We start from the raw sequence: 24,024 nt of genomic DNA, 5'->3' as shown, positions 1-24,024 counted from the left end.
GAAAGATGGTTTGGGAAGTTATAGAATTCCAGCCTATAGTTTCTGTGTTACTAGTATGATTTAGTTTGATTCCTCTGTGTTTTAGTGGGGAGGTAATTCCCACTGGGATCCAGGACCCTAATATGCAAATGAATCTAGGCAGGTAGAATTACAAAAAGCCTAGTTATTGTCTCCATCGTCATGATATTTTAAGCTGACTTACCTAAACAATTGACTCATGTTTTTCACTTCACTTTTCCAGGGAGGACCAAGCCTTACTGCATCAGTAAATTTTCTCTGGCAATGCCTTTGAGTCATCATAGATTATTATCCAAATATGGGAGAGTCAAGTACATCTGAATTATTTCATGAAGTAATGTTATTTCAGGGGAGTCATAATTCTCATTCTCTGCAAGCTATCATTCTTCTCGACTTTTTTCATCAATAGCTCCTCATTTACTTTGACCTACAAACAACTGTGGCTTGTTTTTATCTCCCAGGTCCCAGCAGATCATTTTGCTAAGGAGGTACAACATACCAGATTGGTATTCTATTGCATTTCAGTTCTGCCTTGAGAATAGATGGATGCTAGAGAGCATTTTATGTCAGTTAAGTCATTCAAACCTATCTTGTCTTGTTAGTTGACGCGCTGCAGTTTCCAGAGCTCACCTTTGGACCACATAACTGGGCACAATGGTGGAACAACAAATTTCACTCTTCTAGACTCTGAAGTTTTTAGTTAAAATTTTTGTTCTGCCAACCAGGAGGAGAAGGTGAAATGAGAACTTGTATTTTAGGCTATGGTTTTATTCGATGTTGCTTGAATATACTGAACAGTTTTGAATGACACCTCCTAATTGATGAATTGAGGAGTAGTGCAGTCATTTTCTTTTCTCCAGGATAAAGGAAGGGGCAGTTTGCTCAGAAGGTAACCCCTATGAACTCCTGCATCATTGATACTGATTTTTCTGTTTACAAAAGAGGCGGAGGGACAGTATAAAGGAAGAGAATCTTAAACTTCGGAGATAATTCCTCTGGTCATTTTGGCCTTGGTTTAATTTAGTGTTTGCATAGGTGAAGACAGGGGTGTGTAAATAATGATATGCGAGTTGACCGTGAGGGCTTCCTTGGTTAAAATGAGCACAAACTCCAGTGGAGGATAGAATGTACTAATAGTTCCTATTGGAAAATATGGAGTGATGACAAACTTGCAATATCTTTTTAAGACCAAACATGGTTGCACTTAAATTTTGGAAACCCATAGAACTGGGTTATCAAAAATGTAAAATGAGTTACTCAGTGCTTAGTCTGACCGATCAGTCCAGGTGATTTTAATGCCGTTGCACGTTGATTTGCACTGTTTATATTTGTAAAGGAACCACTGAAAGAAACAAAATGTAACTTTCTAAACTTCAGATAGTTAGTTCCATATGCTCTTAGGTCTGCAGGTCTTAGTCTAAACTTTTCTACCTATCTTCTTTCTTTCTATGTATGTATGTATGTATCTATCTATCTATCTATCTATCTATCATCTATAATCTATACCTATATACATGCATAGAGATACATGAAAACCAGACAAGGTGCTACTATGCCTAAATATTTTTCTAGCTCTTTTTTGTTGTTGTTCAGATGCACTGATTGATTAAAGAAGGGAGAGTTCAGCCCTAACCGGTTTGGCTCAGTGGATAGAGCATCGGCCTGCGGACTCAAGGGTCCCAGGTTCGATTCCAGTCAAGGGCATGTACCTTGGTTTCAGGCACATCCCCAGTGGGGAGTGTGCAAGAGGCAGCTGATCGATGTTTCTCTCTCGATGTTTCTAACTCTATCCTTCTCCCTTCCTCTTTGTAAAAAATCAATAAAAAAAGAAAGAAGGGAGAGTTCTAGCTTTCATGCATTATCACAGTACATATAAAATGTGATAAGAGCATTTAGATTAGCAAAAAATTCATAGCTATGTAAATTTGATCCAGAAGTCAGAACTGGATAATTCTCTTGGCTCCCAATTTCAGCTCCTGTCCATGTCTTTATAGGAAACTTGGAAATGTTATACTTTTAACTACTCACTTGTTTCTCACTCTAGAAGGCTTTGATTTTTTTAAATCCTCCCATGGCTATTTTACTTCATATGGGAACATCTCCCAAAGTAACAGACCCCTGATTGCCTTGAAATCAGATTGGGTCTCAGTTCTACTACGTACAAATGTGGGCAGATGGCTTAACCTCCCATTTGTGAATTGGAGAGGAAGATGATGCTCAGAAAACCTCTATGGAAACTTACAGAACTGGGAGGTACTTTTTTTAAGGGTAACAGTTTAAGATGTGGAGGGCAGAAGAAATTACATTCGCGTACCTTCTAAATGCTGTCACTCTTGTCAGGCACTTTACAACATATATTAGCTCCTTTCATCCTCTGATGTAGGCATTTGGTCTTCATTTCACAAATGAGAAACTGACACATCTAGTGTTAAACTCTAGCAAATGGTGGTGCCTGGGTTTGAATTCAAATCTCCTCCTAAAGCTTGTCATCTTTCCTGTATTACATGCAACTTGTCAAATATTTTGTAAGATATTTGCCAGAAGACTGTTATCTTCGGTAACCTGAAATGCAGGTTGGAAGTTAGGTTCTGAGAAACCTTTGGATGGCAGCTCTTTACAAACTTATAAAGGGCTGCAGATGTGTGCCACAGAACGCTGTCCCCCAAATAAACCACAGGGCTATGCTTTTGGAGGTCGTAAGACACCCAGAAGTTTTCTTAACTTGTTAAAGATGAAATGCTTTTTTAAAGTTTTACCCACACGTCCTATCAAGCTGTAGAATTCTGATAGCAAGAGGGAAACAAGACACACACGTGACATAAACAGTAGTGTTTCTTTCGTTCCTTCCTTCCTTCTTCAATAAATACATAGTGAGCATGTCTTGTGCGGCAGGCAAAGCACTGGTTCAAATTCAAGAGTTATACTTGCTAGATGAATTTCCTTTCTTAATTATTTTTTAAGTGCAGAGTGCATTTAAAAAGCTTGGAGTATCAGAACTCCTTAGAAATTACATTTCCCATTTAGCATTTCTCCCAGCTCTCATGAACTTGCTTCTGAGTATATTATAAAATTAAAGATTCAGGTCTGAATCTAAACTTTTTAAACAAACCAATATGAATGAGGACAAGCAGTAACACTTTTAACAAGATATGATATGATAGTTGCAAATATTAGTATAACAATACCGGTCATGGTCTGAAATTTCAGTTCTTACAAATGTAGAATTTCTGCTTCCCCTCCCAGATAAGCAGGAAACATTTAGAATGAGTTGTTGTCTCAATTATATGTGGGTTTGCAGTATAGAACCCAATTCTACTCTGGCAAAGGAAAACCAAATATACTCCTCCACGCTATACACATGTTGACATATTAAAAACAAAACAAGATCCCAGAATGTTTTGTTTGTCTTCTATAGAAAAATAATATCTTGGAGAGCATTAAACACAGGGGGCGGGGGGGGGGAGGGGGCGGTGAGGGCGGTGCATTTAAAGCCTGTGTTTTGCCCTGTGTAAAAACCCTGGATCTATGCTGGTTTACAAACTAAAATCCTAACTTGTTTTGCAGCCTCTGTGAGGTTTGATCAGAATGATTAAATAATGTGGGTTTTAAGGAACAATGAAAACCTCCCAGATCGAGGCCGCACAGCACAGCTAATGTGTTTCTTCTAGATGGAGTCTCAGAAGAGGGTTTCGGTTTACATGTAACTCTGGCCCGAAGACCATGCAGCAAGTTTGCTTTTTACAAGTCCAAGGGACAGTTGTGATATTTTTTGCCCTTTGGAAAATGGTGCGAATTTTGTTTTTGAATAGGCTTTCCGTAGTTGAGATGCTCATTTTAAAATCATCTGATTTGCAAGGCTTTCTCTCTCAGAGAGTTGCTTTCTCTGACTTTTGAAATGCAGTGAAACCCTTTTAGAAAACAACCTTCTCTTCCACAGAGTTTAGTTAGATGCATCCGGACCACATCAGGGCCCCTGAAACGTAACAACTGTGCAGAGAAAGCCTGGTGTGCTAGCCTTTAAGGCAGTGGTTCTCAACCTTCTGGCCCTTTAAATACAGTTCCTCATGTTGTGACCCAACCATAAAATTATTTTCGTTGCTACTTCCTAACTGTAATGTTGCTACTGTTATGAATCGTAATGTAAATATCTGATATGCAGGACGGTCTTAGGCGACCTCTGTGAAAGGGTCGTTCGACCGCCAAAGGGGTCGCGACCCACAGGTTGAGAACCGCTGCTTTAAGGTCAGTAGCCCCCTCCCCTCAACTCCACCTCTCATCGCCAAGCCCATTAGGAAGAATTTCTATCTTCCATGTCCGTGTAATTTACTACTGGGTAAGTTATGCTCCCAAATACCAAATCAGACGCTGCTTCTGTATTAGACAATTTTGTACTTGTGTAACTCACTGTGTACTAGCCAAAGGGTTTCTTAAAAGCTTCATTCTAAAGGTGACAGGTGGGTGTAATGGAATATTTGCATTGACCGAACCTTCTGTGAGATTGGACTAACCTGAAGGAAAACTTTCCCTTTAAGAGTTCCATCTCCTTAGGAGGGAAGGAACGTTTCTCACGCACCTCATTTAGGGCGGGCACTCCACTCCTCACAGGAGGCATTATCTCCATTGCACGTATGAAACCAAATGGGGGTTTTCAGGGACCTGCCCTAAGTCCTAAAGCTAAAATGTCAGAGCAGGGGTTTGAGTCCAAAGTGTCCAAAGAGGAGTCTGTGTTTCTGTTAAGATACGGCCCCCTCTCTCTGAGAGAACACCCAGAAAGAGGGTGTGGTTCGCTGGGCACTCCAGGCTCTCACTTATCTCATTCCTGCCCTTACGACTGAAGTTAAGACAACACCACTCACCCCTGACCATAAGCGATTCCTCTGTGGAGCGACTGGGAAGTAGGAAATGGTGGTTCAGAGTGCCCAGTCCCAGGGTTCTAGACAAAGGCTCCGCCCGGTTTCCTTCTGTCCTGGGAAATTAGCTGAATCTGTGATGACTTTGGTTAATTAAAATATCTCCTTGTGGTAGCAAATGCCTGTGGGAAGGTTGCAGCCCTGCTGGGAGGTAGGAGCCCAGTCCTTAGAGCCCAACAGAACTGGGTTCAAATCCCAGATCTGTCATTTACCAGCTTTGTGTGTGTGCCCTTGAGTTGTTTACCTCCCCTATCTAAAACTTAGTTGCTCATCTGCAAAATAAGAGAAAAAGTAATACCTTCCTTGCAAGGCTCTTGTAAGGATTAAAATAACATGTGAATGACTTAGCCTTTTGCTTGGGGTATTTTAAATGCTAAATCAATGTGAACTAGCATTATAATTATACAGAGTTTGCGTTAATGCATGGGACCTGTTGGATACTAATGACAGGCCAGGGAGTTATTTAGTGAGAAATCTTGTGGCTTATTCTGTATCTATCTATCTATCTATCTATCTATCTATCTATCTATCTATCTATCATCTGTCATCTATCTATCATCTGTGTCAATCTGTTTTTACCAGGCAAAGTGAAACAAGAAAGAGGAGATTCTCATTTGGCAGTGTAGACAGTAATAACAGGTACTTTTAGTATCATTGTATTAAGTATCTACTGGCTGCTACCCCAGGTAACAAAAGTAAAATGCAAAACAAGTTATTCTAGCTCAGGTTACCTACATTTTTGTGTTCAGATAGCCTTGGGATGATTCTCATACACAGAAGTATGTACTAAGTCTTCTTTATCCTGTTTTTATAGAAGGTGTATGTGATTTGTGTATATGTGTGATGTGTGTGTGTGTGTGTGTGTGTGTGTCGGTGCATTTGGGGATTGGAATAGGGTGAAAAACGCAGGGAAAATACTTGATAGAAAATTTAAAATTTTGACTCAAAGGGAAAAAATAACCATGATATCAGAAAATATTTATGAAGTAAAGCAATAAAACAAACTCTGAAAATAGAAAATATATTAATGCCATATCTGTGTTGAGTGGAGAGTTAATGTACATATTTATTATTATTTTAATATCCATAGTTTTCAATTCTAATATCCATAGTTTCCAAATACTGATACTTTCTTCCAGTTATTTTTCCCTCTGCTGTAAGTGAACTGATTGACAGGTGATTGTTTTTTGGCAAGGAATAGGAAATTAACTCTAGAAATAAGCAAATGTTTTTTAAAAATCAGAATCCTATGTCTTATTTATGTTTAGACTTGTTTTTGACTAGCAATGTAGAAGTGCCTTGTAAATTATAAAGCAACACACTAATATTAAATTTTGTGACTTTAGTGACATGGAAAGGAAATCATCGCTGAAGAAACATTAATTTTCTAAAATACTTTATGTAATTGTGGATATGTGCGAGTCATTTTTTATTATGGCTAGAAAGAAAAGAAAATCACTCCAGGGGAATCTTTTGTGTTCAGGGTTGTATCTGTTGACATCATATAATGAAAGAAAAAAAAAAAAAGAAGAAGAATCAAAAAGGGAGAAGACGAACCTAAAAAAAGAAAGAGATGGTTAAAACAGTTCTTAAAATCACCTCTGCAAGTCGGGCATGCACACTTCACACGTGTGCCTTGGTGAGCCCTGGTGCATGGTGTCAGGTAGGAAACCATTTGACTTCCTTTTTCATTTTGCAGAAAGCAGAAGCCACTGGAGAAAAACGGCCACGAGGCCGACCTAGGAAATGGGTGAGTAATAAGAAACAATTTCTACTTTTGTCTTCTCATGAAAAGTTTCTGTTTATTTAAATGAAGGTTACTTTTACTTTTTCAGTGTCATGCATGTCTAGCTTCAGGTGCCATGAATCTTGGAAAGGGTTAAGGCGAGCGAAAGATTATCACCACTCCTTACCATTAGCTCCAGGAGCTGACTCAGAACACTTTTTTCCCCCCTGGGAGTGACTCCTTTTTCTATCTCTTATCAACATGAAAAGAGTCTCCCCTCTTCCTTCAAGTAGGGTAACAATGAGATGACTTGTTCAGTGGGTTGCGTAACTAAGGTTAAAGGGTATTATGAAACTTCAGAAGTTGATTACAAATGGTGATAAAGTTCAGATGAAATGTGCTTGAGATAACTTTTTAACGTTTTCTTTCTCTTTTGTTTCCTTTGTGGCTTTGCTCTAGACACATCTCATTTTCTAGGTGGTTTGTGCGTGTTTTTTCCATATTGGCTTTGTTAGAAAGCCAAGTTTTAATCTCTAGTTTTTCTTGCTTCCCTTAGTCATTCTTACATCCCATGTTATCCACAGTGGCTTCCATGCGTGTGCTCTTGACCCTATAGGCACACACATCTATTTGAGGCCAGACACTCAGTGATCACGAAAGCGCTTCGCTCATTTTACCAATTGAACCTCCTCCCGTTTGCTGCTATGCTGCCATGTTCCTCTAGTCTGTCTTTCCCATGGACAGAAGAGAAAAGTCTTAAAAATGAGTAAAACCGTTTCTCAAGAAAGAGAAAGGCATCCCCTCTACATGGTATTGTCACTGATGGGGTCTTCGCCTTTCCTTTTCTCTGTTCCTTGGCTTGTGCTTCACAGCGTTTCTCTGCTGCTCTGCTGGATTCTGTTTTCCTGTTAGTTTGCCATTTCTTCCTCTAAAGTTCTGCGTCACGTTCTATTTATACCTGGGTATTGCTTTTCATTTAACTTATTCATCTTGTATTTTTTTTTCCCCTCTGCTCAACATGTGTTGGGATTAGATTTCTTAGAACAAGGAAATGGGGTTGATCTTTAGATTAAACACATCTCAGTGTTACAGCGTAACCTTAAAGTAAGAGCATTTCATTCAAACTCCTGGTCAGTAAATGAATTCTCTCCAAACCCACCCACCAGGTGGTGATCATCTAGACTGTGTTCGATTACCTTGAATGTTAAGGAACTCACCACCTCTTAAGGATGCCTTTTCTTTCCTGGAAAGCTCAGAACATTAGAGAATTCTTCCATCTGACTCCCTCTAGCTCAGTGGTTCTCAACCTTCCTAATGCCGTGACCCTTTAATATAGTTCCTCATGTTGTGGTGACCCCAATTTTTTTAAAAAATATATTTTATTGATTTTTTTACAGAGAGGAAGGGAGAGAGATAGAGAGTTAGAAACATCGATGAGAGAGAAACATCGATCAGCTGCCTCCTGCACATCTCCTACTGGGGATGTGCCTGCAACCCAGGTACATGCCCTTGACCGGAATCGAACCTGGGACCTTTCAGTCCGCAGGCCGACGCTCTATCCACTGAGCCAAACCGGTTTTGGCGTGACGCCCAATTTCATTGTTACAAATTGAACATAATTAAAGCATAGTGATTAATCACAAAAACAATATGTAATTATATATGTGTTTTCCAATGGTCTTAGGCGACGCCCCTGTGAAAGGGTCGTTCGACCCCCAAAGGGGTCGCGACCCACAGGTTGAGAACCGCTGCCTAGCTTCTGCTAATTGTCCCTAGGCCTCTCTTCTGGGAATACACAGAGTAATTGTTTTCGTTTTCACTCATGATAGCCCTTCCAATATTTGAAGACAATGCACATACACCCTTTTTCTCTTTTCTGGTTTGAATGCCTCCAGTCCTTTCATTTACACCCCCCCACCCCCATAAATGAATATTCTTGTTACTCTCTTCTAAGTATGTTTGATTTTTAATCTTTCGAAATATACCACCCAGAATTAAGTGTCCGGGCTCTACAACCATTGGTTTACCACCTCTCTTGTACATAGAATTCTAGCTACCTATTATACCTTAATCAACCACCCCCAAACTTAATAATGTAAAAAAAAAGCCATTTTGTTATGCTCGTGGGTTCTCTGGGTCAGGAGCATGTGCTGGGCACGGCAGAGAGGCTTGTCTCTGCTGCATGCTGTCTCAGGCCTCAGCTGGGAGGGCTCGAGCAGCAGGGGTGATGCCAGTGCTTGGAGCCTGGCATCTGGAGGCTTCCTCCCTCACAGTCTGGTGCTTTCATGGGATTTGCTGAAAGTCTCGGTGCGATTGAGAATGACTGGAGCCCCCACACGTGCCCTACCAGCCTTCTGGCATGCACCGAGGCCTGCTGGAGGGAGTGTTCTGCCCAGTCAGGAGGAAGCTGCAAAGCCTTTTTTGACTGACGCAGACGTCAAAAAGTGCTACTGACATTCTACTCTCGTGAGTGCTCTGTTAACTAAGGTGGTATTGGCATGCATATTGAATATAGATCTGCCATTTTCAAGCATCAGAACTTTGAAAGGATATCCTATCCCACTGAACTAATCAATATGACCTGTATAAACTTTCTAATAGGCAACATAATAGAAAATAGGCTCTTTGAAGTCATGAGATTAATGCAGTGAAATAAATTATAAGCAAACACAATGGAAGTTGACCCAGCACAACAGCTGTCAAGCCCCTCCAGCTTTATTGAGATATAATTGACATATAGCATTGTGTAAGTTTAAGGAATACAACATAGTGATCAGATACATTTTATACATATTGCCAAATGATTAGCACAGTAACATTTGTTCATACCTCCATCACCTCACATAATTACCATTTCTCTTTTTGTGGTGAGAACATTTAAGTGCATAAAATAGTATTGTTGACTATAATTTCCATGATAGATCCCCAGAACTTATCCTACAACTGGAATTTATATCTTTTGACCAAATCTTCTCATTTGCCCCACCTACCAGCCCTTGGCAACCACTGTGCTACTCTCTGTTTCTAGAAGTTTAGCTTTTCTAGATTCCACATATAAACGATATCATAACAATATTTGTCTTCCTCTGTTTGACCTATTTCACTTAGCACAATGCCCTCCAGTTCTATGCACCAAAATGGCAGGATTTCCTTCTTTCTCGTGGCTAAGATAGATAGATATAGATAGATAGAGATACATACACCCCACATACCCCATAGCTCCTTTATGCATTCATCCATAGATGGACACTTAGGCTGTTTTCATACCTTGCCTCTTAACTGGTCTTTCTACCTTTCATCTCCCCTACCTATGGGCTATCCTATACTGTTTTCCCATTGATCTCCATAGGTTACAGTCACGTCACTGCTCTTCTCAGAATCTTTCTGTGGTTCCATAGCTGCCCACTGAGTTAAGGACAGCCTGCCTTAGCACTTTGAGATCTCTACGGTTTACCCCTCCTGTCTTTACAGCTTTATTTCCTACTACTCATCTCCACACAACTGATGTTTCAGCCAAGCTGGAATAAAATATGGATTTATTAAATGAATTCTTGCTCATTTGGGGGAGATCTGGATTGCAGGCAGCTGACCTTCTGCTGGATAAGAAGCCCATGTGAGGCATCCACCACAGAAACTCTTGCCTTTCTGAGAATCATTGGGTCGTCCTCATTGATTCTCATGGTTTCTCATTTTTTCTGGCTGTCAGAATGGAAAATGTTATGTAGGGAATTTTTATATGCCCCTGACTTGTTCCCCAAAGAAGAGGTGTTCTACTCAGAAGAGGAAATAAAAGGAAATGGTGTATTTTTTCTAGACAGCGTGTTTCCTCTTTGCTTGTATATATTCTGTTGGGTTGAGTATGCAGCCAATCAGAACAATGCATCCAGTTTAATGACATTCTTCACTGGAAAGCTTGTACCAAGGAAATAAATTATTGCATTTTCCATAGGAAATGGGTTTGTACTTCATAGTAAGTTCAATGCTTTCCAACAATGTCATTCACTGATTTCCTTGTATTAGAGATATATTTTTCAATTGACTGGATTTACTAAGTACATGGTCCAAAAGCCACGTTGCTCCCCTGTTATTCTTTTGGGTGGTTTGTTTTGTTTTAAAGTTCTTTTGCTTTAAAAAAGATGTCTTGCAAATCTTATAGTGTGGTGTAACAGGCCTGGAAAAACATGCCTACAGTGTGACCCTCTCATCTGATGTGATTGGGATCTGTATTTGGTAGGTTATTCAAAGGTTGATTAACCAAAAGTGTGTACTAGTAGATGTAGGAGAGAAAGTTGTGTGAAGGAAGGAGAGAGAAGTACAACCTAACTTTTCTCCTGCTCTTAATTGTTGGGAACTCAGGGTCTGGATTCAGATGGCTTGGGTTCAAATTCTAGACTATCACTTGACTAGTTATAATCTTGAGCAAATTACATGCCCTTTTAAAGGTCCAGTTTCCTCATCCTTAAAAGAAGTGGTAAGAGCAGTACATTTCTCAGAGTTATTTAGAGGATTAAATAAGATATGCTTGCAAAAGAAAAAAAAAAGGCTTAATAACAGGCAAGCCACATGCCAAGTGCTCAATAAATGTTAGAAATTATGCTTACTTTCACCATACACTTTTATGTAGATATCACTCCAAGCCTAAATTCTAATTACTTGTAGCTACCAGTAGTTACACATGGAGTTAAGTAATAATAGCTGTGCATCAAATTAACCAAGTGCCTTGGTGGTATCATATGTCTTCAATACATGCTGAACATCATCAAGTTTAAGAATTGCTAATAATACTAAAGTACATGGTAAGTCTATTTACAGTTAAGGGGAACATTTTAAATGATGGTTTATAAGCCTTCTAATTATAGAGCTTTGGTGTCTTGTGTTGTTGATCAATTTGAAAAGTAGTATTCCTGCTGTTTGCCTCACAATGCGAGATGTTCTGGTTTCTCACAACCTGTATTGAGTTCCATCAGTCCTCTTGCCAATTGAATCTATGCATTTAATATTTGCATTTCTCAATGTTTGCCTAGGAAAGGATCTCCTCACCTATCTGAGTTAGTGATGGAAATATTTGGAAAAAGTTTTAGACAGTGAAGCTTAAGTCTCAAGGATACAACGGAATAAATAATAAACATGTTAACCTGAGATATGAAATGCTCCATCCAGGTGTTGTTTATTGAAGCAACGGGTACTTCTGGGGGAAAAGAAGCAAGGACAAAATAATAAAGAATAAACCAATGAGAAAAAGATGTGTTTAGGTGTTTTGTTTTCAGAATATCTTTTTGAGAAAGGAAACTTATAACAAAAGGGAAATATTCTCCAATATGAATGAATTGTTTTTAAAGAAAAAAAAAATCATTCTAGATATACTGAGATTGACTTAGACATTGATCCAAGGACCAGATGCTGAAGTTTAACTTGATTGGTCACTAGGAACTTACTAACAGACCCCAGCTGTTTTCTGGGGCTGCTGATTCTTTTTACTTGCTAATGGGGTGTGTGAGCTAGTATGTCGATTTAAAAATATGCATCCCAGGTCATCTCTTTCTGGGGACAGTTGTCTTTATTAAAGAGCTTGTGATACACAGGAAAGTGATGTAATTTCATTTGTCAGTCAAACATGAGGATTCTAGATAGCGCAATAAGGGCTTTTTGTTTTTCCAAGTTTATGGAAATCTAGAAATGTAAGTGATGATTTGAAAGTCAAGTAAGAGGACTGAATAAGAATTCAAACCTACTAAACTAGACTGATTGAAACTCTGGATTTCTTCTAAAGATCCCAACCATTAATGTTTTGAGGAACCTGAAAATCTAACGTTGAAGTTAAAACCTTAGGTCTTCCTTTCCATTACTTTTTTCCTTTAGATGTTTGTTACTTTGAAAAAAAAACACAAAACTTTTAGCCATTTGTAATTTAACACTTGCCTTGTTTAAAATGAAATATAACTTGGATGTTTAGAAAGGAATATCCAATAATGCATACTGCAGATAATTATAACTTCTCACTGGAGTCAGAAGGAAAGAAATGACTCTCCAAACATTAAAAACTGTCTGCTAATGGAGTTTTTGAAGGCGAAGTCATTTCCCCTTAGAAATGTGTAATAATAACATGCTTTAAAAGAGGGAGATGGTCCCTCTGAAGCACATTTTGGTATATGCTCAGCAAATAAAATATACATTTTCTGATGTATATAACGTGCTCAAAATTAGTGAGTGATATTTTCTGAAATTATCTCCTCCTTTGCAATATATTGTGATAAAATGGAGTACTTTGCAGAACAGACCTCTGTGGGAGAAAAGTGACCTGCTCATTTTGCTTTTTAACAGCATACTGTAAAAGTCACTAAAATGATTATTTAAAATTGGAGGATTAAATGTGAAGACACTAATAAATCATACTCAGAAGGCAAGAATTGGGTTTGATCCTTAACATTTTGTCTCGAGATTAATCTCTTTTTTGTTTGTTTAATTATTGAAGTGCTGTTCTTAATTATTCTGTGAAAAGAAGTCTTAAACAAAGAAATGGATAACCTGTCCTACTTGGTCACCCAGTGGTGTTTGGCATGGCCAATTCCTACCAGGTCCTTTAAATTATAAAAACATTGGCCTTGGGGTCGACTGATTAAGTGACCCCGCCACAGTACCACAATAGCCATGTGATCTTACTAAACTATGATCAATGAAGAACGTATTTATCCCCACGGTGGTTGAATGGCAAATTCTAGACAGGAGGTGGTTCAGATAAATGTCCCATTTCTCCACAAAAACATAATCAGATCGATAGAATCCAGGCCCAGAGAGGTATCTCAATTTCATTCTAATTACATGACAAGTATCATGGAATTCAATGACCATTTTATATGACAATAAGTGTGTTTAAGACTTTATACTACCATACACATATTTACCTATGCTTACCCAAATCCGAGTATTCACGGTAAATGTTTCTAAAAGATTGTATACCATCATGTTTTATATAAATAAAATTAATATATGTTATATACTAGTGTATATATATATATATATATATATATATATATATATTTAACTAGGCAAGATAGGTAAAACTATTACTCCATATTTAAGAGAACGCTTGTTCTTTTTTTAAGAGTGGAGTCTGCTTTTAAGATTTTTTATTCTAAACTCATCAATATTTGACACAACCATTTTTTGGAAAAATTTCAGTCAATACCGTGGGATTTCATCAAGCCAGTCTGTACTCTGCACTGAAATAAGGACCTCTGCGTTTGAATGAGCTGAGTGCCTCTGGGCAGCCTGCTTAATGTACCCATGCTTTTTCTCCTGTTTAGGTGTCTGCCACGAATGTTCTATCAGTAACTAATGGCTATCAAGCATTTAGGGTTGTAAACCACAGACACCTTTCTTACTACAACCAGCTCTATTATCCAGGGACTAATTATTGAGTTTGTACATGATCCAGCCTCCTGCCCCCTTCTTTGCGTTGTTTTCCCTGCTCCCACCTGCTGCCTGCCCTTTGGCCATTTCACTGCTCATTAGCGCCTCCACCAGCTGGGGGCAGGGCCAGGAGTGGGATGTCAACTCGGGTAAAAGTTTTGGGGGAAAGAGGCTGGGAGTCATGGCGAACGTAAGGTTTTCAGATTATCTGTCAATTTGATACATCCAGGCTCCCCCCAAACCCTGTCCTCTGGAGGAATTCAGTGCAGCTAGGACACCGAAATGTGACTTTCAGTCATTATTTATTCATACTTATAATAAGCATGATTTTGAAAGATAAGACATCTTTTTCAGGATGCTATAGGAAGCAACATCCCGGTATTGATGAGTGGCTACAGAATAAGTCCTCACCCCCTGTTCCAACCCAGAACAATCACACCAAGTTTACTCTTACATTAGAACCAGGTGGTGGAAGGATAGTTGTTTAAACTCAGGCAGAGGAAGGTTGCCTTATGATGCTGAAACAGTCCTGTTTGAGTGTTAAAAGATCATATAACTAACTCTAGCTGTGTGACCCAGGGGAGCCCATGCTATCACTTTGTGCTGTGGCTTCATTGCATTAACCCTGAAAATTCAGTTTGAGTGTCTCCTTGAGCTCTGTATTGTGCAAGAAGGCTCAGCACGTAAGATGGCCTCCGCAGATGGAGAAGAAACTGCTTGAACCCTTTTGTGTTGCTGGCTTGTTTGCTTCTCTCTTGCTCTAATTGTGAGACCCTTTGTTTCTGTGATTGTCCATTTGTCGAAAGGTGTTGCTAAAGTCTTCTGACAGTATTATGGATCAGGCCCTGCGGTAGGTCCTGGGGGTAGGTCCTGGGGGCGCAGAGCCAATAGGCTGCCTTTGGGGCGCTTACAGTCTTGGGATCTGACAAGGAAAATCCGATACCAGCCCATGAGATTACTGCTCTGTGCTTTGGATGTTGTGAAGCTAAATTAAATTCCATTTTTCAAGTATTTTTGAACTCCTTAGAATTTAACAGTCCCTTCATGGAAGTGATGATGTTGCTTTCCAAATGTTAGCAACACTGTCGTTATTTGAATTTAGCTATATATAGTATAATTCATGAATTTGTTGTGCTAGGGAGCCTGAGGTTACATTCTCTCATTATCACTATACAGATTTGATTTATCGAAATCGTGGCCAAATTTTTACCTGATTAAGAAAAGCTATAAAAGATAGGTATTTCAAGCAAAAGAGAGAGAGAGACTCATAGATAGAGACCAGGCAGACAGCTCTGGTGGTGGGGGGTGGGAGGGAGGGAATGGGAGTGTTGGGGAAGCGGGTGAAGGGATTGGGCAAAACAGAAAAAAAAGAGAGCCAGAACTCATGGACATATTCAACTGCAGTGATGGCGGGGGTGGAGGTGGAAGAGGTAAATGTCAGATGTTAAAGTGTCAGCTCCAAAAGGAGGAGGTGACTTGGAATCAGAAGCATCAGGATAATCCTATTGAGCCACCACCTCAACATATGTTAATCTTATTTTTTCTCTTTGTTCATACTGCATATAATTCATGTGTATCAAATAACTTTAAAATCACTAGGTGTTAAAGCAACTAATTATATACTGCACTATTTCTGAAGAGTGCCCTTGGTATTGCAAATGAGCTCTTGGAAAGTAGAAAGCATATCATTTCTGTTTTTCCTTGGCACCTATAGGACATAGGAGGGAATTCAGCAAAGCGAGTAAGACCTCAGACTGCCTGGGTTTGGTTATCAGCTTATCAAGGCAACTTGCTTATTGTCACCAGCTCCAGTCTCCCTGTGTGTAAAACAAAGGGTAATAATAGTTTTCATTTCATAGGATTATGTTGTAAGAACTAAATGACAAGTCATCAAAAAACTTTATTCAACATGTAGCAGGCACTCCATAGATCATAGTTGTTGATGTTAGTACAGTTCCAGGCTCGTAGCAGGATTTAATAAATGTTTGGCGAATGGAATAGTATTGCAGCAGTGTGTATAAAGCGAGGTCTTTGCATTTTTGTTTTCTGGTAGTGAACGTGGATTTGAATGGCCTTCTTTGGCTTTTCTTTTTAATGGGACGATTTGTATTTTTAAAGACACCACACAAGGGTTAAAAGCACAACCTGTGGGCATCAAAGCCGTGTTTGTAATAATTTTGAATTCCAGCTTATGACTTTCCACTTCAGAAGTAAGCTGTGAGCCACTATCACCCAGGCCCAATACTGACTTTGAATGCCTTGCCCTATATCCGTGTTTCCATTCCCTCACTCCTGGAAATAGCATTCTGCTTTCCAAAATAGACTGCAGTGCTGCACCTTAAAGGGATTTTTGTCACAGCTTTGGATCATCGGAGAAACAGAAGAGAGCCTTGTAGGCATAAAATAATTTTCTCAGATAGTTTCTAGTTTTTTTTCTACAAGAACACATTTTAATTGCCTGTCTTCCATTTCCTTTACTCCTAATTTTAGCCCTAACATGGAAATAAAGAAAGGAGGAAAATCAGCTAATAACGGTTGCTTCTTTGACTTCTTTCAAGGGCATCCTGAAACCCTTCGAGTGACGCAAAAAGTGGTGGGGTTCACAAGTAAGGATTCATGGAGGGGAAAATCCAATATCCGAGGTTGACGTCACTGCAGGAATAAGGACCTCACAGTCAGAATAACATAGGTAGCAATATCGCATAACTCAGAAGTTAAAACATTAACATTACCAATAAAGGAAGTGCAGACCTGCCAAGTTTCCAGACAATCCAAATATTTTCGGTCTTGAGGGAGCACCCTGTTACAGGAAGCTCCAAAGCGCAGGGAGGTGAGATAATTACAGTCTGGAAGACCAGGGAGTCCTTAGATGATAGCTGATAATGTTCTATGAAGTTTGGCAGTCCTTTATCGTTTCCTGTTCCAAATGATTCTGATGTCAGAAAGGACATATTTCAGAAGCTGATCCTGGAGTAGAATTTCCTTGTGACAGAGTCTCAGGCCTTCCATTCTCTTTCCTACTCTTCCTCTCTCAGGTGGTCCAGTGGTCAGGTTCTCTAGATTCCTGTTGGGAGCTGATGACGCTTCTGCAGGTCCGGGCCCACTCTCGGTGGATAGATGTGCGGTGCAGTTGGACTGTATGAGCACGGCCATCTCTGTGGCTCCCTGTTCTCTTGAGAGATTGGCATGCAGCAAGCAGTGCTGTTTGTGACACTGGGCATGTGCCCCCTGAGTTTAAAAGGCTTAAAAGCACAACCTGTGGGCATCAGGTTCCGTAATAACCCATCCTGTACAATGTTACGAACAACATTTTAACTTTCTTGTGCTCATACTATATTTTTAATTTGTTTTAGGAGCAAATAAAGTTTGGTTTTGATGATGCTTCCTCCATCTTTCTTATCTTTGGACCATGTATTTCCTATATGTAAGGATGCAAATGACCTCATTCCTATTCCTAATTCTCCTCCTCATAACTCCTTTCAGAGCAGTGGTACAGGGTTTAACGACGTGTGGTTGGGGTGGCCATGTAGAGTGCTCCTTTCCAGGCCGTCAAACCAAAGCAGTGGTGGGCTGTGTGTTTTTATTTAGTCCTGTTCTTCCGGGGACAGCCGGCTTCTTGGGTGGACATTGACATTTATCAGTGAGCCAGCCAGGCTTGTGATTTTGTGCATCGCTTTGCCTCCTGCTGAGACCATTGATGAGCTACATAAAGTCATTTAAAAATACCTAGTTTTAATCCTTTGCTGTGAACTCGCTAAGCTCAGTGGTTATCAATTGGATGTCTTTTTCAATAGTTAGCACTTGCAGGAACAAAACAAAATTTTTCATTGTTGACCCTCGTAGGGGTTCCTTAGTGTTTACAGGAACCATACTGTAACCATGCCACACTGCCTTGTACCACATAGTGTCCTGCCGTGATACAGCAAGTGGACTTACGCACATTATGGGATTAATCAGACGCTCAATGTGTAGGCATCGTATACTGTGACAGGGCTTGGCCATACATGGTCACAGTATAAAGAATTCCCTTGTGACTGATTTTTTTTTTTTTTTTTTTTTTTTTTTTTTTTTGCCAAAAAAAGAGTTTTCTGCCCAGGATCCTTGTAATGTGGTATGCATTCAGCATTACTATTTATGATTCTTTTAAGATAGTTAGATGCCCCCACCCCCATTTGGGAAGCTGACATTTCATATCCATAGGAAAACACAACTTTTAAAATTTGTGTGAGAATGTAGGTGTCATACTTTATGGTTTTATTATTTTTCGAGTATGAGAAAATATTTAGATTTATTTACTTACAGTCCTGAAATTATCTTTGGTAGAAAAAGCTGCTTATATAAAAATACCCTTAAATATCATAGAGAAGTCTCCTATGCGTCTAGAAAGGAGGTTTCATGAGTACCCTAGGTAATGGTGTGGCAGGGGGGTCTTAATACGTTCAAACTGAATTTCTCCTTATATGGCTTTCAGGCCATTTCCTCTTGTCTTAGTCCTAATGGTGACAGAGAACATCTGGTATGTCCTTCTTCAAAATAAATCTCCCTCCTTGGGGCAAAGTGTACGCACTTTAGGTCCTAACAGATCTGGGTTTGAGTCTGGGCCTTGTCACTTACCAGCCTTCGGCCATTATTACCTCTCTGAGCCCAAGTTTCTTCTTGTATAAGATGAGGCGGATAATTTCTCCCTTACAGTTTTAGCTGCCGTGTCCAGTTCCTAGGAACTACTCAAAATATGGCACCTTGTATCATTATTGCTGAAATCTGTGAGAATTTATTAAGTCAGCTTTTCCGTAATAACATTCCCAGACCTTTCTGGCTGCGCCCTGTTTTTCAAATCCACTAAAAATGGTTCTGAATGAGATTTCAGATGGTCTGGTAGGTGGAACACGAGGTTTGCCGTGAAAGGCTCATCTGACTTGCTTTCTGACTTCATGAATTTCTTCTGTATGACTTTTGGACAAGTCTCTTAACATCCTTGAGCCTGTTTGCACTTGTGTGAGATGGGGGTAATAATTATCATCCCTTCGGTGCCTTTCTCTCTGGGTTGTAGGGAGGAGACCATAAAAAAGTAATTTGTAAGTCAGGAAGCGCCATACAATCATAAGGTGATAGCAATAAATACAGTCAGCAATTAAAATGTAATACTTTACAGTGGGGTTGATGGAATTGGTCTTGCTATTTATATGACTTTTAAAACATTGGTCACCATCTTCAGCCTCACCCTGGTCCTACATGGCAGTTATGAGGCATTTACTCTCTTTTTAAATATGTATTAGTCATTTTATTTTATTTATTTTTATCTTTATTGTTGAAAGTATTATTAATTTCCTCCCTTTTTTTTCTTCATTCCCCCCCCCCCCCTCCACCCCACACACACCCCAGGGCTTCACCACACTATTGCCTGTGTCCATGCATATAAGTTCTTTGGTTAATTTCTTCTCACCCCCCACATACACCCCTTTTCATCTGCTTTTATGGTTGGAAGGCTGAAACTGACCACTTTCAGATGTATGACTGACACATGTTTATACAGTTCCAACATTAAAGGTATCGAGTTTGTGTGTGGAGAGTGGGTCAGAAACAGAATTGAGTGAGGTTAAGAGAGGGCCTTGTGGTCTAAGTGGGAACAGAGAGGCGAAAGAGACCCGGGAGAGGTAGGGTGAGCAAAGAGGTCTCCAGTGATGGACTCTAACGGAGAGGATTGTGGGCCTGTGCTCCCCAATATAGTCACTGCCATGTTCCAAACAGAAGCATGGCATGGGCAGAACATCTGAATGAGAAGGGAACTTTGGGACATTGGGGATTACCTAGAGTGGAAGTGACCTCGGAGGTTGCCGTGATCCCAGGCAGGAGAGGGCAATGCCCGTGTCCGCACTCTAGTGGGGAAGGTCGGGCAGCCAACTGATATGTGGGGAAGTGAGGTTGCAGCCCTGGAGAAACCAGTGCCAGTGGGAAAGTTGAGTGTCCTAGCCGTGTGAGCCGAACCATGGGGACTGCTCACAAATGCTAAAACTGGGCGAAGGAGGAAAAAGTACAGGGATGTAGTCATGTTGAAAAGCATCTTTCCATGTGCCGTTGGGTTTAGTTTTAAATCTGTTGAATATAGTGACAGTTTGTAGAAGCAGGAAGCTTTCCCCCGTATTTGTACTGTATTTTTGTTGTTATTTTGTTGCCTCAATCCAGTTTGGTTTCATGTTTAATTGTGGGGCTGAAAGTACCTAAGTTTGAGTAGTGGAGAGTGGAACTTGATTAAATATCCCTGTCGTTCACTTTCTATGCTTCAGTATTCTAAAAAAAACGCTAGCCACAGTTATCCAACTGCCCATTTGGGATTTGTAGATGCTGCTTTCCTGGGGCCCTTGCCTCCTGTGACCTTAGCGCGTCATCGGTGTTGGCCTCCTAAGTCAGCGACTCTGAGTGGGCAGAGTGGTAGTGTGATGTCATGTCTGGGGCATGAGCCTGTACCCTCACCACGCACGGGTCCCACCCTTCCCGGCCGAGGCAGCTCAATACACAGTGCTTGGCCCATGGAGGGTGCTCAATAAATTTGGTTGTTTTTCCTGTCGCCCTCTCTGGATTTCAAATAGGAATATCCAAATCCGAGAGCACCGCCCTAGGATCAGGTTCCCCAATTAAAATCCGCAGTGAAAGCTGAGGCAGATGTGTGGGGAAGCATTTCCAGGCTCTCGGTGGTGCAGGAAAGATGATTGCCCTGGGTTTACAGCTAGGCTTCCGTGCTCATGAATCGTAATATCTCTTCGGGGATTAATGAGTTTAACTTAATGCAACACTGACCAACTGTGTGTAATATTGTGACGTTTGAAAGTATTCAGTATAAAAAGTAGTTGCTAGGAGTATATATTTTGAGATACTTCGTGTTCTACCAAGGTGGTTTGGGTTTTATTGACCTTTCCCCCCAACCCTTCACCGCCCCCCCCCCCAAAAAAAAAAAAGGTCAGAAGAAAGGTTCTCCATATTATCTCCAAATTCCTAGATAGGAAACATATCAAACTACTGATAGTCTTGCACATTTTTATTTTTTAAAATAAAAAGTATCTTGCCTTTTCTCTGGTAGTCTTCCTTTCTCCTTTACCTCAAATTCCAGCAAATAGATCCTCATCTTCCTTTTTAATTCAGATAATTGCAGATTCACATGCAGTTGTAAAAAATTATATTGGAAAATCTCCTGTACACTTTGCCCAATTTCCCCTCAATGGTGGCATTTTGTAAAACTATGTAGTTCTGTCTCTCAAATAGGATACGGCGTGAACACAACCCACCCATCAGGTCCAGGTTTTCCCAGGTGTGTGTGTACCTACTTGTGTGTATGTAAGTTCTGTGCAGGTCACTGCCTGTGCCGATTCATGAATCCACCACAAGAGGTATTCTCTGTGAGGACTGCAAGCTGCTTGAGAGATTGGGCACATCCTGGGCGGACAGACATAAAGATATGTCTTCTCCTCTAGATACACAAGAGCTTTGCATGGCTGGAGAAAGGTGGGGAGTGGAAATCTGGCCGCCGGTTCCTGTCTGTGGCTGTGTGGTAACTCTCTCGCAGTCCCTCATTAGAAAGGGCTGGCTGGCCCAGGCAAAATCATAGGTGGGCTTGGCACACAGCTAACTACTCGCCTGGAGTAACTTACGCTTTTGTACTGTGTTAAGAGTTCTGCCAATTTCAGAGGCCAGGAAGCAAAGAGTTGGCCTAGGCGTGTAACGCACCTGCTTTTCCTGAGGCCACATACAACAGGCCGATTTGAATGCCTGTTTGCCCTTCTGGAATATATTGAAACATGTCTCCAGAGGCCTGAAGATGTGGAAAATGGCCCCCATCCCAAACCCCCAGAAATTTGTTTCACACCGATTTTAAATGCCCACAAGGACTGATATTTATTGGTGGAAAATGTCCTGTGCATTGTACTTTGCTATCTAGCCCAGTCTCTAGAATGAACTTAAGTGGAATTCTGCGATGTTGAGACCTTTAGGGACTATCACCATTCGACAGTGCAACCAATAACATTAGGTTCCCCAATTTTTAAAAATTTGCAATTATCTGCCTCTCTCTCTCTCTCTCTCTCTCTCTCTCTCTCTCTCTCTCTCTCTCTCTCACACACACACACACACACACACACACACACTCCCCAAAGCTGTGCTGAGGTGCAAACACTTGGCAGATGGCCAAGCTGCCTCACCAGCTAGGTATCTTAATCCTGTCTGAGAAAAACTGGATTGGCAAATAGGTCAAACTATAGTTATTAACATTTGAGAATGACAAAGATCTGTGCGTACCACTCAGCACTCCTGCAATCTGACTGTTTAGTTGGGCAAAAGTTATGATGATGATGTTTGGGCACAGTAACCAATGAGCAATTACCTATATTTGATCACTATGGGATCCTTTCAGAGAATAAATTTTGTAAATTTTTTTACAATGTCCTATTGGATTCTAAATCTCAACTATGCCTTGGTATATAAACATTTACGCAAGCATTTCTTTTCCTCTTTGGATTAATACTTTTCCTGTTAGCACTTTCAAATTTCATGATTTACAAGTGACAATTTGATTTTGGGGGGTGATGATCTTATTTAAACAAAAGCTTACTTTGTAGTCAGCTGGAAACATTTTGAAAATCTTAGAAGTACAGAAAAAACAGTTGTATTAAAGGAAAAATTATAAAGGATTATCAGGGTAGCCTGCTATTACCTCCATAGCACACTTCTTTGGGCCTTACTTGATCCAAATAAATGTGGTCGAACTGCTGGTGTGGTCATGGGAGTGGCCATGGGAACGCGAAATTCTGCTTCCTATGTCAGTTTCTGTCACTGAGGCCTTGTCTAAGGAATCCATAACAGGGATTTAAAAAATATATATATATTGTATATATATTTATTGACTTAAGGGAGGAAGGAGAAGGGAGAGAGAGACAGAAACATCAACGATGAGAGAGAATCATTAATAGGCTGCCTCCTGCATGCCCCATACTGGGGATCGAGCCCACAACCTGAGCATGTGCCCTGACTTGGAATTGAACTGTGACCTCCTGGTTCATAGGTCGACACTCAACCACTGAGCCATGCCGGCCAGGCACAACAGCGATTTTTAACTATGAGAATGTTCATCTGTTTGGTGTTTGATCTGTCTAACAATAGCCCTAGAGTTAGTTTATACATTATATAGTTGAGTTCTCTCATATTCTACAGGAGACACAATGAAAACGAGGGGCAATTAAATGTGTCCAGCTCAAGGTCACCCAGCCCCATTAGCTAGGGCAAGACCCAGGTTTCCTGGCTCCTAGTCCATTGCTTTTCTGCTGTGGGGAGCAACTTCCTGTCACCCCACCAGTCTTTCCTTGATTTCCATTTGTAACATTGACAGTTCTTCTGATGAAACTCTTCCCTCAGGTCCTGTATTAGTTTCCTGATGCATCTGTAACAAAGGAATGCAAACCTGGGTGCCTTAACACAACGGAAATTTGTTCTCTAATTCCCGCAACCAGCTCTAGTCTCTACATGCTGGGAGGAGAGGCTGTCCCCTGCCTCTGCCTTGGCCCCGGGTGTGGCTGATGATCCTTGACGTTTCTTGGCTTTTAGGGGCATCACACCAGTTTCTCCCCCTGTTGTCAGACGACAGTCTTCCTGTGTGTCTGTGTGTCGCTTCTTCTCTGAAAAGAACACCAGTCATGTTTTGTAGAGCCTACCCGGAGGACCTCATCTTAACTTGATTACGTCTTCAAAGAGCCTATTTCCAAATAAGGTCCCATTCATAAATACTCAGGGGATTAGGACTTCAACATCTTTTTCTGGAACACAGTTCAACCCATAACAGGTCTCGTTAGCTTCAAAACCATTTTTAGAACCAGTCAGGTATTTGTAACACACAATGAGAACCTGCAATGAATTTCATTAAATGTAAAGCATCATACCCAACATTTGTAGTTTGTTACAATAACACATTGAAAAGAT

At 40.4% G+C, this 24,024-nt stretch overlaps 1 protein-coding gene across 2 annotated transcripts in view; it reads left to right on the top strand.

Annotated features, from left to right (window-relative positions):
• The window catches only part of HMGA2 (high mobility group AT-hook 2), a gene marked incomplete at both ends in the record, with an annotated part of 137,953 nt that overhangs the window by 7,139 nt on the left and 106,790 nt on the right, over nt 1–24,024 (top strand). For both annotated transcript variants that reach the window (XM_081082300.1, XM_081082299.1), the window contains one exon: nt 6,628–6,678. In XM_081082300.1, the coding sequence (XP_080938426.1) occupies nt 6,628–6,678 (51 nt within the window). The remainder of the gene's footprint in view (nt 1–6,627; nt 6,679–24,024) is intronic.

The sequence above is a fragment of the Myotis nattereri genome (assembly GCF_964212035.1).
Source record: "Myotis nattereri genome assembly, chromosome: 2".
In the NCBI taxonomy this organism is placed as follows: Eukaryota; Metazoa; Chordata; class Mammalia; order Chiroptera; family Vespertilionidae; genus Myotis; species Myotis nattereri.
Note: the sequence above shows the minus strand (reverse complement) of the source record. Positions and strands in the feature narration are given on the sequence as shown.